Source organism: Panthera pardus, unplaced genomic scaffold, assembly GCF_024362965.1.
Source record: "Panthera pardus isolate Hobbes unplaced genomic scaffold, ASM2436296v1 HiC_scaffold_16, whole genome shotgun sequence".
Lineage (NCBI taxonomy): Eukaryota > Metazoa > Chordata > Mammalia > Carnivora > Felidae > Panthera > Panthera pardus.
The window spans coordinates 11,699,404-11,714,811 of NW_026526721.1; the positions used below are offsets into that span (position 1 = coordinate 11,699,404).

Here is a 15,408-nt window from a genome sequence, read left to right on the forward strand (position 1 = left end):
TTTTCCCCATTGTATTAAGATTTTTTTGTCGAGAATGAGTGTTGGATTTAATCACTATCATTTTAGCACCCATAAAGGTTATAGTGTGATTTTTCTCCTTATAATGTTGTTAAACTGGTCAATTAGTACTTATCAGTACCAAGAATATTTTTTATATTTGAGTATCTGAATATCCGGGTGCTTCTTATAGTCAGTGGTATCTTATAATTACAGTTGACCATCTTTTTTTTCTTGGTGGTGAAAAAAAATAATCGTGCATCTTAAAAGATGAGTGGCATCTTAGATGTAATAAAAAATGTTACATTTCTAGATTTTTTCATAGTGGATCATTCTTGAATATTGTAACACGTGCAACTTTTAACATGGAGTATAATTTTTTTTTAATGTGTTGCTTACCTGTGTTGGCCAGTAGCTGGGGGAAAGGCAGGATGGGCCTCCAATGAGACTGCTCTATGGCTTTTCTTTTTTATTAAATCATTTGTGGGTTTATCTGTTAAATCTCACTTCATGAAAGAGTTTGGAAACTTTCCGTGGATGTCTTTTATTAATTTTTAAAACTATGTTAAGATTATATAATTTCCTTATACTGTGAGGAGTTATAAAAGTTAAATTGCTGAAGATGGAAATACTTACATCCGGTAAAGATGCTAAGAAAAGGCTACATTTCTACTATAAACACACCTTACTCTAACAAAAATGTCAAGAGAAGCTGAATAAAGTGGGCCTACTAATTACAGATAGACCAAATGTCTGAGTTTGAGAAATGGTTCAGAGAACATCACTTGACTTTTAACACAGAAACTCAACTCTTGATTATAATGAGAACCTTAAACTATGACTCACACTGAGTCATTCATGTATAAATTAAAATAGTCAAAGAAATCAGAAAATTGGCCCCTCTTTCGTAATCTCTGGAGACAAATGATAGTAATCTCTAAAAATTAAGTCTGTCTTCTGGGTGTAGTTTAGGTAAATACGAGGCATGTAACATTTCTCTCCGCTAGGCTATTCATGAAGTTAAAAGATATGTTCAGTTATTCAGGTAGTGACTTTAAGCAGGAAATGTCTCTCTTCTAAATGAATGTAAATATCTGTGAATATACTAGCAGCATGAAAGCTTATTAGGTGATTTTGTGTTGTTCCAGGATAAATGCTGTGTCCAATGCTCAGGTGAGAGGTGACAGCTATGAAAGCGGCTGTTTAGGAAGAACAGGTAAAGGCCCTTCGAGTCGTCAATGTATGTTGGCAGAAGAGGGATTTATTAGCAGAAAAGAGCAGTCTCTTTATATAGGACTAGTTATGATTATACAGAAGGTTTTTAATTCACTTTGAAAAAAAGCTTGTGTTATTTAAATCCTTAACAAAGTTCAAGTTACTGCCAGAAGTACTATTTTAGTCATGTTTACTGAATAAATGTTCACACGAATAAAACGTTATTATTTAAAATCAATGGCTCTTGGATTCCAGGTTACTCTTCCTGAAAAGCTAATGATGGCTTGGGGGTTTAATTAATCAGTTAATCAATTTAGTCATATAATTACGTAGAAGTTCACCTAGTTTAGTTTGCCAGGCTGTTAGTTTCTCTAGCCAGTAGAAAGGTAATGTTCCTTTTTTCTCTTTCCGGGTGTGGCTTAACCCCTTTCAGTATTTTGTTTGTTTTTAAAATCGTCATTCAGTTAATTGTTACAGCAGGTGTATGCATATATGTGACTGCCTTTGATGTGCACAATATACGTTAGGTTAACAGTATTTCCAGTGTTACGCATTCTTAGGACGGAGCTGCAGAAATGAGCGAAATCATAAAGCCTGTTCTTCATGCAGGTGCTCGTGTTTGGCTGTTCATTGGTTTCATGTTGATGTTTGGGTCACTTATTGCTTCCATGTGGATTCTTTTTGGTGCATATGTTACCCAAAGTAAGTATTTCTTCCTCCTTTATTTCATAGAGATTCAGATAGGTCTTTTTTATTTTTTTAATTTTTTTTTTTACATTTATTTATTGTTGAGAGACAGAGTGAGACAAAGCGTGAGTCGGGAAGGGGCAGAGAGACAAGGAGACACAGAATCCAAAGCAGGCTCCAGGCTCTGAGCAAGCAGTCAGCCCCGAGCCTGATGCGGGGCTCGAAACCACGAACCGTGAGATCATGACCTGAGCCGAAGTCGGACGCTCAACCGACTGAGCCACCCAGGCGCCCCCAGATATGTCTTTTATGTTTGGCTTAGTCTGTTAACTCTTCCTGGAGTAAAATTTAGTGTAACTATTCACTTAGCTTGAAGATATGACTGTGTGAAGATACAGAAGTTGTTGGGTAAAGTGTGAAACCTGTACAGGTCCGCAGTCCCTTATACACAATTCTAAAATCCACAGAGTGCTGAAAGTCAAGGCTTTTTATGACCTTGGCAGCAAAACCCGACCTAAGTTGACAGGGTCTCCTTATGGTTTCATTCCATTGAATAAGTATTCAGATGTTTTCTTGCGGGAATGTGGTTCTATTTGATTGTGGATACTGGTCCAAACAGAGCCGGGGGGCTGTGTGATATTTATGCCCCATGTTACCATTCTTAAATGTGAAAAAATTTGAATTCCAAAACATACCTTGTCTCAAGTATTTCAGATAAGGGGTGTGAACCCCAGTATCAGCCGCAATGTTTCAGTCATAGGTACAAGGGAGTGTTTTAGGGGCGAGCCTGAAAACCTGTGTGTGGTCTTCATGAAGAAACATTCATGCTCGCTCCACCCAGGTGTTCTGTTTTCTGGCTACTCCTGGCACCACAGCTTTCCTTTAGGGTGGAGTTGAAAGGCAGGACCCAGTTTCAGCACGGGCTTCTAGAAGCATCAGAACAACCTGTTTCACTGGCTCTCTCCCCTCACTCCAAAGACGAGAATCTGTTTCAGATAACACGTAACACTTAACGTGTCTTCTGATCTTCTGATCCCTGTCCCTCTGGAATCTATTACTCTGCTGAACTATCACATCTCCTTGTCCTTACCCACAGCCAACCTTTTAATACTCTTGATAGGACCCCTTAAGTCTCATAGTTTGATCTTTGGAAATCTTTGTCTTTCACTTGGCACAAAATAAGTCAGTACAAGAGAATAGTGGTTAACTGATGTTTAAATAATACCACTCATGAAATATATCTAAAAGGTGTTATTTTAGTTAATTAAAAATGCTAATGGAGTACGCAGTTCTAGTATGAATCTCATGTGAAGGAAAGCACTTTTTTAAAAACAGCTTTATTGAGGTATAATTTGCATATCAAGTAATTTACCCACTTAAAGTATGTTTCAGTGTTTTTAGTATAGAATTGTGCTGTCATTACATAATTCAATTTTAGAACATTTTTATCACTCCAAAAAGAAGCCCCTCACCCATTAGCAGTCACTCCCCATTACCTTCTCCACCAGCCCTGCAACCACTCGTCTACTTTCTGTATTTGTAGATTTGCCTGTGTCATATAAATGGAATCATATAGGGAAGTGTGTTTTAAGTTCGCTTTATCCCTGACTCTAAGTGATATTAGTGATTTCCTTGGAAAGCCTACTTAGTTACTTCAAGCAACAGGTGAAACTTGACAGTTTCTACTGTGAAGATATGCAAAAATCGTAACTTCTGGAAGGTGTTTCGGGAAGTACTAAGTTTGTAAAGGTTGTGCCCTTGTTGATCGTATCTTAGTTTTTATTTTATTATTTTTTTAATGTCGATTTATTATTTTTGAGACAGAGAGACAGATCATGAGCCGGGGAGGGGCAGAGAGAGAGACACACACACAGAATCCGAAGCAGGCTCCAGGCTCCGAGCTGTCAGCACAGAACCCGACGTGGGGCTCAAACTCTCGAACCACGGGATCATGACCTGAGCCGAAGTCAGATGCTTTAACTGACTGTCACCCAGGTGGCCCAATTCAGTCTTAATTTTTAAAGGACTAGTACACATTGAGGCGTGGCTCAGTCGGTTGGGTGTCCAACCTCGGCTCAGGTCATGATCTCACGGCTCGTGAGTTTGAGCCCCATGTCGGGCACTGTGCTGACAATTTGGAGCCTGCTTCAGATTCTGTGTCTCCCTCTCTCTGTCCCTCTCCCTCTCGTGCTCTGTTTCTCTCTCTCAATAATAAATAAACATTTAAAAAAATTTTTAAAAAGATAACTAGTGCACATTGAGAAATTTCTCAGTTATGGATCTTATCTTTCTATTTCTACGGCAGTGTGCATTATATGTACTTTTCTGTTTATAAACTGAATATGCTTTTACTTCAGAGAGCATTTCTAACCCATGTTTCAGATCTTTTGCCATACAGCTTTTCTTGAACTATTACTAATCATAATAGCTGCTAACATTTATATAGCACTTTCTGGGCCAGGTACTGTTCTAAGCACTATACATGGTCACACATTTCTCACACTCTGTGGGGTAGGTGCTGTTAAAATGCCCATTTTACAGATGAGGACATTAAGGCATATCAAAGGTAACTAGTTTGCCCATGGTCATACATTTAGTCGCTGGTAGGGTCAGGATTCACATCCAGGGATCTGGCTCAGACTTGGAGCTCTCGACCATGCTGCTGTATTTTTTGCTATGATATTGAAAGCTAAAAATTGAAGGTTTTTCCATCAATTCTCATATTTTTAATCAAGAGTTACAGTTTCATAAAAGTTAAAAATCCACGAAACTTCAAGTAATTTCCAATTTTTTTTCTCTTCCTTTGAAGATAGTAGCTGTTTCCTCCAGAGGAGATCCAGTGAAAGAACAGAATGATGAATTATAATGTTTTTATATCTTTTTGTATATTTTTATAGCATTTTGTATCTGTCATATTTGCACAATAAAACTCCTGAATTCATGAAAGAAAATAAGTGTACAAGATCATCAAGAATTTAATGTGTATCTTTCTAGCATTTGGTATTTCTATAGTCTCCCACCTTATCCACAGGGGTCAGGTTCCAAGACCCCCTGAAACTGTGGATAAGACTGAACCCTGAATATACTATGATTTTCCTATATTTAAGTACCTATGATAAAATTTATAAATTAGACACAGTAAGAGATTAACCACAGTAACTAATAATAAAATGGAACAGTTATAACAGTATATTGTAACAGGTTATGTGAATGTAGTTTCTCTCTTAAAACCTCCTGTACTAGTCCCCCTTCTTGTTCTTGTGACAATGGGAGATGATAAAATGTCTATGTGACAAGATGAAAGGAGGGGAATGACATAGACATTGTGACCTAGTGTTGGGCGACTGTTGACCTGATGATAAGTCAGAGGGAGGACCATCTGCTTCTGGATGACAGCTGACCGTGGGAAGCAAACCCGCAGCTAGGGGAGAGCACGGTATTGACCTTGGAAAGTAAAGGGACGAGCCGCTGCTTCCCCAGCACTTGTGGTGAAGCTCAAACCATGGCAGTTACTTTGGGTGAAAGAGAAAACCTATTAAGTTCACGGTCCGTTATCCACAGTGAGAACAATCCTTTGTTTTGGGAGAATGAGATTGGCATTCTCCTACTTCAGTTTCATTATAGGTTTCTTAGAGTTGATGAATGAGAGCTGTATTTTATACTATACAGAGTACATCATTATGAACGGCACAGATGCTTTGTTACTGCCGTTCGCCTTTTGTAATCTCCTAACCCGTTTTACTTTGAATGTGCAGATACGGATGTTTATCCAGGACTAGCTGTGTTTTTTCAAAATGCACTTATATTTTTTAGGTAAGTTGCCTAATTTCTTGATCACACCTAAAACATTGACAGAAATGTCACGTCATTTTAAGAGCAACATACAGAATGGAACACATATAATCCCTTGAATCAATTACAGTGTATAGAACTTTTAAAAGGTGACAATTCCACTGTTGTCTAAGGGCCTACATAAAACCATTTAATTGGGGTCCTGCTATGAGCAGAGAGCTCAGATGGATGATTTATATATGTTGCTTTTGTAATTCCCACTTAAGTGTCTTAAATACTTAATACTTACGGACCAGGTGGTGTTCCTGTTTTATGGATGAGGAAATAAGGCTCAGAGCTTACTGGACACCCAGCTAGTAATTGCAGAGCCGGGATTTGAACCCAGACTACTGCTTCCACAGCCTGTTAAAAAAAAACGTATCAAGAATCGTTATTAGAAAAAGAAAAACAGGGGCACCTAGGTGGCTCAGTCAAGCATCTTACTCCTGATTTTGGCTCAGGTCATGATCTCATGGTTCCTGAGATCGAGCCCTGTGTCAGGCTCTGCACTGGAGTTCTCTCTCTCCCTCTCTCTGCCCCTCCCCACTCGTGCTTGCGTGCTCGCTCACTCTCTCAAAAGAAATAAACTTAGAAAAACAGCAAGAAATCAGAATTAATACATGTCATGCATGTCATATACAAAGCCTGGTCAGGAGATTGGATTTTTTCTAATTAAGTTTTTAAAATAACTAAAAGTAAATATAAAAATAAAACAATATTAAAAGTATTTTTTAGGGGCACTCTTCTAAAAACAAACCCTAAAATGAAGCTCAGATCCTGTGCATTTCAGAACAAATGTCTCTTAAGGTAAGATAGGTATTTTAGGTATCATTTATAAATTTATCCCCCCCCCCCCACCACCACCTGCCAAAATCATGAAGATCTGAGCCTTGAAGTCCTTGAAGGACTTTCTGTCACTGTTTTTAAGGAATCTGATTATGCTGTGCTGTGATGTAGTTTTCTTCGTATTTATTCTGTTGGAGTTCGTTGAGTTTCTTGGATCTGTGGGTTTCGTGTTCATCAAATTTGCATTCAGCCATGGTTTCTTCAGAGATTTTTTTCTGTCCATCCCATTCTCCTTGGATTCCAGGCACGTGTAGGTTGGGCTGCTCGAGTCGTCCCACACTCACTAATGCTTAGGGGTTTTTGTTTTTGTTTTCTTTCTGTGTTTCATTTGGGTTACTTTCTGTTGTTAATCTTGAAGTTCACTAATCTCTTCTGCAGTGTCTACTCCTCCCATCCATTCAGTGGATCTTTCGTCTCAGACATGTGTTTGTCGTCTCCATTAGCTTGATTTTCCGGATTTCTTCTTCACATGCTCATGCTCTCCTTCACCTCCTTTAACATACGAAGTATGTTTATATCTATTTCTTTTTTTAAAATTTGTTTAATGTTTATTTTTCAGAGAGAGAGAGGCAGAGACAGAGGGAGACACAGAAACCAAAGCAGGCTTCAGGCTCTGAGCTGTCAGCACAGAGCCCGATGTGGGGCTCGAACTCACGAACCGTGAGATCATGACCTGAGCCGAAGTCAGACGCTCAACCCACTGAGCTGAGCCACCCAGGCGCCCCTGTTTATATCTTATTTCAATGGTCATCTCCTTGTGTCAGTTCTGAGTCTGTTCCTATTGATTATTTCTACTTTCTCTTCATTTTGGGTCTTTTTCCTCCTGTTTGCTTCTTCGCATACAGCTGGTCGGGGGCTGGATATTTTGGCATCCCTTTAAATATTTTTGAGCTTTGTCCTGGGTGCAGTTAGGTCACGTGGAAACAGTTTGACCCTTTGGAGTCTTGCTTTTGTAAGCTTTGGTGGGCAGAATGAGAGCAGCCCCAGTCTAGGATTGATTTGTCCCCTCACTAAGGAGATACATTTCATGCTCCATGTATTGTGAAGCTGTCCACTCTGCTTAGGAGATTGGAACGTCTTCCCAGCCCTGTGACAGCTCTGGGGGTTGTTCTTTCCCTTCTCTTGGGTCGTTTGCTCACGTTTGTCTACTGATCAGTACTCAGCAGAAGACTCCAGGGGGGCCTCCTGTGCCTCTCCCCAGCTCCCTGTCTCTTCAGCTGTCTGTGCTCTGCCTCACAAACTCCAGCTCTTTGACCTCTTTGGCCTCCCTGAACTCTCAGCCCCATTTCCTCCGTTTAGGGAGATCGCCGTCCTCTGCTCTCTTACCGCGCTGTGGCCTGGACCTTCATGATTTTGCAAGATGTTTTGACAGTTTCTGCTCTCTTGTGCTGTGTTTCTTGGCACGTGACCAGCAACCTTCTGGGGATACGGTTAAGTTTTCATGGAGATGTCTCAAGGCAGTGTTTAGAGATCAAATTTAAATTCAGATTCAGCCCTTTGTGACACATGAAAGGGCAGTTTCGGGCGAACAGAAACCTTGCCCGTGTAAAGGCCTGTGCTCATGCGGGCTGTGGCTACTGCATCAACTGTGCGTTCTGCTCAGAGCCTGGCAGGTAACCAGCCAGCCGTGTGCTTCCTCTGTGCTGGGTCTTTCTTTCTTTCTTTCTTTCTTTCTTTCTTTCTTTCTTTCTTTCTTTCTTTCTTTCTTTCTTTCACATCCAAATTAGTTAGCATCTAGTGCAACAGTGATTTCAGGAGTAGATTCCTTAGTGCCCCTTACCCATTTAGCCCATCCCCCCTCCCACAACCCCTCTGGTAACCCTCAGTTTGTTCTTCATATTTATGAGTCTCTTCTGTTTTGTCTGCCTCCCTGTTTTTATATTCTTTTTGTTTCCCTTCCCTTAGGTTCATCTGTTTTGTCTCTTAAAGTCGTCATATGAGTGAAGTCCTATGATTTTTGTCTTTCTCTGACTGACTAGTTTCACTTAGCATAATACCCTCCCGTTCCATCCACGGAGTTGCAAATGGCAAGATTTCATTCTTTTTGATTGCTGAGTATACTCCGTTGTATATATATATATACCACATTTTCTTTATCCATTCATCCCTCGATGGACATGTGGGCTTTTTCCATACTTTGGCTATTGTCGATAGGGCTGCTATAAACATGGGGGTGCATATGTCCCTTTGAAACAGCACACCTGTATCCCGCGGATAAATGCCTAGTGGTGCAATTGCTGGGTCGTAGGGTAGTTCTATTTTTAGTTTTTTGAGGAACCTCCATACTGTTTCCCAGAGTGGCTGCACCAGCTTGCATTGCCACCAACAATGCAAAAGAGATCCTCTTTCTCCGCATCCTCGCCAACATCTGTTGCCTGAGTTGTTCATGTTAGCCATTCTGACAGGTGTGAGGTGGTATCTTATCGTTGTTTTGATTTGTATTTCCCTGATGATGAGTGACGTTGAGCGTTTTTTCATGTGTTGCTTGGCAATCTGGATGTCTTCCTTGGAGAAGTGTCTATTCGTGTCTTTTGCCCATTTCTTCACTGGATTATTTGTTTTTTGGGTGTTGAGTCTGATGAGTTCTTTGTAGATTTTGGATACTAACGCTTTATGTGATGTGTCATTTGCAAATATCTTCTCCTGTTCTGTCGGTTGCTTTTTAGTTTTGTTGATAGTTTCCTTCGTTGTGCAGAAGCTTTTTATTTTGATGGGATCCCAGTAGTTCATGTTTGCTTTTGTTTCCCTTGCCTCCGGAGACGTGTTGAGTAAGAAGTTGCTGCGGCCAAGATCAAAGAGGTTTTTGCCTGCTTTCTCCTCGAGGATTTTTTGTGATGGCTTCCTGTCTTACATTTAGGTTTTTCATCCATTTTGAGTTTATTTTTATGTCTGGTGTAAGAAAGTGGCCCAGGTTCATTCTTCTGCATGTCGCTGCCCAGTTTTCCCATGTGCTGGGTCTTTCTAAGGGCCGGAGTACAGCTCTTACGTGGCTGGCTACCCTTCCTCTGCCTCCTTTTGCCATTGGCCCTCCACCCACTGGCCACTAACTTTTGAGGTTTCTTAAGGCTCCATTCCACGCCTCTTGTCTTTCTAGGTGAGCTCCTTCATGCTCAGGACTCCAGTTATTGCGTATATTCCGATGAGTCACAGATGGCTGTCTCCACGCCTGAACCGTGTGTTCACATTCCTACTCCTCCCCTCTTGGGTGGCTGACACTTCAATACATCCAGCGTGCCCACAACTCACCTTATAGTCCCAGAGTGTCCCCACTGTCTGCTCCTCTCCCTTTTTCCCCTGTACTTTGCTCAGGCCGTTCCCACTCTTCGTTTAAATCTCAGCTCACTCTCCACTTTTTCAGGAAGACCTTGACCGCTCTAAAACGGTCAGCTCCTTATAATTCACTCTCTTGGTATCAGGTTCCTCGCCTTTACAGCATTTTTTTTTTTTTTTTCTGTTGGAATTTGATTATCTCCCTCAGGCTCTCAGCTCTGTTATTGCTTTGCCTTGCTTTGACTCATACGTTCCTGGCACTTAGCCAAGAGCCTGCTGCCTGGCCAGTCCTCAGGGTACAGTAATTATATGTTAAATGAACGAAGAATTACAGAGTGGCCTGTTTCAGGATTCTTCAGTTACTGTAGCTCAGGTGTGGTAGAATCCTAGCAATATAAAGGGGCCCTAATGCCTGCTACTGTAAGAAATGCCTCTTTGCCTTACAAGTTTCCTATCCAATAACTTTCCAGGTTTAATAAAGTGTAATCAAGCTTCGCCATCAAAGTCAACAAACTGCTGTACAAAACAAACACATTCAGACCCAGCACCATTGCAGTCTTTATTTTTATTTTTATTTTTATTTTTTTTAAGTTGATTTATTTTGAGAGAGAGCGAGCATGCACATGCAAGTGGGAGAGAGGCAGAGAGGGGGAGAGAGAGAGAGAGAGAGAGAGAGAGAGAGAGAGAGAGAGAGGGAGAATCCCAAATAGGCTCCACGCCAAGCCTGGAACTCAAGGTGGGGCTCGATCCCACGACCCTGGGGTCATGACCTGAGCTGAAATCAGCAGTCAGACGCTTGAACTACTGAGCGACGCAGGCACCCCTGCAGTCTTTATTTTTAGAAATTGATAACAGAGGAACGAGTGAGGTACCTGTCAAAGCATATTTAGAAAATGAATCCACTGTTGCTCATTCCCTGTGTTTTTTCCTCATGATTTATTTTAATATCTTTCTAGCACTCTGATCTACAAATTTGGAAGAACTGAAGAGCTGTGGACCTGAGAGCCCTTCTTAGATCAGATTTCCTTTGGTTCTGTTCTATTTGTAGATAAGTTTTTCTCTCTCAACATAATTTACACATTGCCAAATGGGATAGATTGTATATTACATATTACATGTTTTGTTTCTCTACACTTTTATGCTCTGAATTTTGAAATAGTTTTATGAAATTTGTCTTTTTTTTTTAATCACTGAATAGATTGTTAATATGTACATAATATAAAACTATATAGCTGGGATGGTATCAGTTTTGTTTTTTTTTTTAATCCCTGAAGACTTAGACCCTGACCTGGTCACTGAGCCAGCGTTGTATCATCATGTCATCTTAGAGTTAACTGTTTTGTTTCAGTATCTTGAATTTCTGAAGACGTGCAGAAAATACAGCTCCATGTATCTGAAATAAGCACTGAACCGTTCAAAAGGGTATTTCAGCAAGTTGTAATTTATTTTGGCTTAAAAATGAGATTTTTTTTTTTAAGGAAAAATGTTTGTTCTTCTGTATTAAAGAAGTGGACTTTTATATGAAGATTTTTTAAATGCCTGAAGGACTAGTTTGAAATCCTCTTTCAAAAAACAATGCCTGTAACATGACTTTATCTGAGAAAGGATAATACATGATCAGACGAGCTCAGTGTCGTACGGCCGATGGGAAAAGGCCGTAAGGGAGCCCAGCGACATGCTTCTTGTAAAAACAGCTCCAGTGATCTAATGGGGTTCTCTCTTGGCAGGCTGTTATTATCCGACATTACAAAATTCAGCATCAAGCGTGACCCAACTGCAGTTTAAAAGCATGAACCATATCACAAAAACCGGAATCATTCGTCTCAAGATAAAGCTCTTCTTCCCAAAGAGAATGATTACGACCTAGTGAAAAATTAGGCCTTTCCTCCACTTAGTTACCGACTGCAAGGGTCTCTTTGCGCTGGCTCTCAACTCTTCCTGCAAAATGTATCTTTAACCTCAAAGTCCACGTTCCAGTCGAAGCCTCCTTTTGCGGAGTTTGAAACGCTGCTTTTGCACCGCGGGTATTCCTCTGGGGGATGTCAAAGGGATAGCTGGGTCTTAATTGCTTTTTTGCTTTTCTTTGTTAATACAGGCTTTGTGTGGCACTTTTCTTCCTCCAGAGGGATTTTATAGCACCTTTTGTTGTAAGACAGAATAATAGTAACGGTATTAATATCAGCTCCTAACGTAAGCCTTATTTTGTTTAACCTCCCTCCTCTCTGAGAGGGCTGGCCTGTGCACAGAGTATGAAGCGGTTGTGGAATGCTGTGCCTTTGTCTAGATACCTTCTTGTTTAGTTATTTCCTCCTGTGTTACTGTCTTTTCCTCCAAATGTCAGTAAACTTTGTCTTGCTTCCGACAAATTTTAAGACTATTTGTTTCCACCCTCTTGTAACTTGTAGCAATAAATACTACTTCTCACCCATTCCAATCTTGTTTAATCAGTTGGAGAAAACGAACCATAAAAATTGGCTTGTTCCTTTTCCAGTTATTCAAGTGGATCCGGTCAAAGAAGCCGTTTCTCTTTAGAACATAAAGAGAAATACGTGATACTCATTGTTTGTAAAATGCTAGCGTGAAGGCTAACGAACAACGTGCTGGAAAATCACTGGAAAACAGTGGCAGTTTTCTTTATTTTTTTAATGTTGATTTATTTTTGAGAGAGAGAGAGTGCGAGCAGGGGAGGAGCAGAGAGAGAGGGAGACCCAGAATCCGAAGCAGCCTCCAGGCTCTGCGCTGTCAGCACAGAGCCCGACGTGGGGCTCAAACCCACACGCCGAGAGATCATGACCTGAGCCGAAGCTGGACGCTTAACTGACTGAGCCGCCTAGGCGCTCCTGTTTTCTTTATTCTTGATTCTGCCATGAAGTTGTTTTGTAGTTGTGAGCAAATCATTTAATTTTCCTCTATTTGTTTACTCACTTTAAAAAAAAGGGTGGGATGATAATGTTAGTATCCACTCTTACAGATATTGTGAGTTAGAAAAGGTAGAGTCCTTCAAAATCATTTAAAAATACATGCGACTCTCTTAATACAAAGCTCTCCCTGGGGCTATCCGGGTGGCTCAGTGGGTTAAGTGTCTGACTCTTGATTTCAGCTCAGGTCATGATCTCATAGTTCGGTGAGATCCAGCCTGTGTTGGGCTGAGCGTGGGGCCTGCTTGGGATTCTCCCTTTACCCTTCCCACGCCCATGCTCTCTCTCTTTTCTCTCTCTTTCTCCCAAACATAAAAAATAAACCTATCAAACAGGTTCAATGGCTGTTGAATCTGAATCTTTTTGGTGTTTGTGTATAGACCAGTGTTACCAGAACATTCTATCTTATTACACTGTTTCTAAGATCCTTATATTCCTTTTCTTGTTGCCACTGATGAAAAAATAGAGGCTAAATTCTTCCATTATGTACATTTCGACATGTATCAACATAATGAAGTAGCAGGTTTGAAGACTGAAAGATTGATGTTATCAAGCCATGTAACATTGGCTGCTTGAGCAAGAACCCACCCAGGGGTTTGACATGGATGCATTGAACTCGGGTTCTCAACATTTTTCCATGATGGAGGGGTTTTCAATCAGAACGCCAACTCAGGAGCATGTTTTTTCATCCTTCCTTTTTAGATTCAATTCATGAAATACTGTCTTCTGCCAGTCTTACAAAGTTATCCCAATTTTTCCTGTTCTGTCTTGTCATCACACTCTCATTTGGATTCCGTTTAAAGCTGATTAAAGTTTGGGGCTACTTTCAGACCATCTCAGGTAACACCCTGTTAAATCCTAAGGGAGAAACATGCTAATTTTATTCTGCTCTAAACAGGTTATCGCATTTTGTTGTTAGCAGCTGTGCAGTTTGGCACACTCTCTTCACTGTTGAAGTAGAAAGTACTTGAAGTAGAGATTATTTGAGTTACTTAAAAAAAAAAAAAAAGTTTTAGTAATCTGTATGCCCAACACGGGGCTCAAACTCACAACCCCGAGATGAAGAGTCTCTACCAAGTGAGCCAGCCGGGCGCTCCCTTGAGTTACTTTGGTGATTGTTTTTCTCTTTTCTTTGGTTGAAAACAAAGGAAAGGCCTGAAGTGATTGATCGGTTCAGCGCTTTTTTGCAGAATCACCAAAGAAAATCAGGGTCTGCAATTTTATTTTATTTATTTATTTATTTTAATGTTTGTTTTATTTTTTGAGTGAGAGGGAGAGAGAGAGCGAGAGAGCGCGAGAGCAGAGGAGGGGCAGAGAGGGAGACACAATCCGAAGCTGTCCAGCCTCCGAGCTGTCAGCAGAGCCTGATGTGGGGCTCGAACCCTTGAACCATGAGATCGTGACCTGAGCCGAAGTCAGACGATTAACCAACTGAGCCACCCAGGTGCCCCAGGGTCTGCAGTTTTAAACCTGGAGTAGATCTTCACCTAGGGGGAGTTGTGACGATTTTGGCTTTTGCGTCCCATTGCCATTTGCCTAAAAACAGTCTTTATGATAGTTCAGTTTTATTAAAAATGAACTCCTTTATATTTTCTTTGATATCTGAAGACAGCCTTTACTTATTGTCCCTGCCCCTCAATTTCATGATGAACAGGCCCCAAATATTTTCTCCCACCCTTCTTTTCCCTCCCCACCCCCACCTTAAACTTACAAGTTTTTCAAATACAATTCTCATTATTCAAGGTAGGTGGGTCCTGTGAAGTCTCCCCAACACTGAATTAGCGAATCATTACCCCCCCTGCCCCGGGAAATCCAGGGTCAGGTTAGCCCCTGCCACATTTTGCTCAATAACATAATTTTGCTTGATGTGGGTCTCTGTTGAAAAACATTTAATATCATTGATTCATTAACCTTGAACTCAAAACTGCACTGTCACTCATGCCCGAAGGAAGCTTCTCTCACCCTGGTGTTCTCTCCGTGAGGCCCATCCCAGCCTGCTCGCGCCCAGGAACACAAGACCACGCTTGTGCACCATGTTTGGGGCCATTTTGCACGGGGGGATCACCAGCCAAACCTTGGGGCGGGAGACACAGGACACTAAGTAGACCTGACACTCAGCCGGAGAGCTGAAACCACAAGAGAGGCAGAGTTCTCGGTGCATCTCGGCCCGGATGGTGCAGGTCAGACGACTCTTGCTGGCCGCTCCAAGCGTCTGTGCAAATGGCCTGCGAGTGCTCTCAGTGGGCGAGACAGACAAATCCTTGTTGTAGCAAGTAGTCCGACTCACAAATAGATGGACATCGACTGTGGCCGAAGGGCTCCTGTTGCCCTCATTTTCCTTTAACACGGTTTATTTTCCCTCCATCATCCCTCTCGTGGCCCATTTCTGCCCCCACTCCGTGCTCTGCCGCCCGCTTCCCGTGTTAGGGCCCTGTTTCTTTTTCTTTTTTTAAAAATTTATTTGTAATGTTACTTACTTTTGAGAGAGAGCATGAACAGGGCAGCGGCAGAGAGAGAAGGAGACACAGAATCTGAAGCAGGTTCCAGGCTCCAAGCTGACAGCACAGAGCCCAACTCCGGGCTTGAGCTTGCGAACCGTGAGATCATGACCTGAGCCAAAGTCGGACGCTCAACTGACTGAGCC

At 41.3% G+C, this 15,408-nt stretch overlaps 1 protein-coding gene and 1 long non-coding RNA gene across 6 annotated transcripts in view; one reads left to right on the forward strand and one right to left on the reverse strand.

Annotated features, from left to right (window-relative positions):
* TMEM50B (transmembrane protein 50B) overlaps positions 1-12,274 on the forward strand; it is a 33,894-nt gene extending 21,620 nt beyond the window's left edge. For 4 of the 5 annotated variants that reach the window (XM_019420230.2, XM_019420229.2, XM_019420232.2 and 1 more), the window contains 4 exons: positions 1,146-1,213; positions 1,822-1,914; positions 5,655-5,712; positions 10,803-12,274. In XM_019420230.2, coding sequence (XP_019275775.1) covers positions 1,146-1,213; positions 1,822-1,914; positions 5,655-5,712; positions 10,803-10,848 — 265 coding nt within the window. In that variant the 3' untranslated portion in view covers positions 10,849-12,274. Of the gene's footprint in view, positions 1-1,145; positions 1,214-1,821; positions 1,915-4,708; positions 4,864-5,654; positions 5,713-10,802 lie in introns of those variants that run through there. The other variant, XM_019420233.1, reaches the window with a different exon arrangement.
* LOC128777231 (uncharacterized) lies at positions 11,908-12,630 on the reverse strand. Its single transcript, XR_008422420.1, has 2 exons — positions 12,193-12,630; positions 11,908-12,153 (listed from the first exon to the last, which is right to left on the reverse strand). It is a non-coding gene; the product is annotated as an uncharacterized LOC128777231 (long non-coding RNA).
* Positions 12,631-15,408: the final 2,778 nt, after the last annotated feature.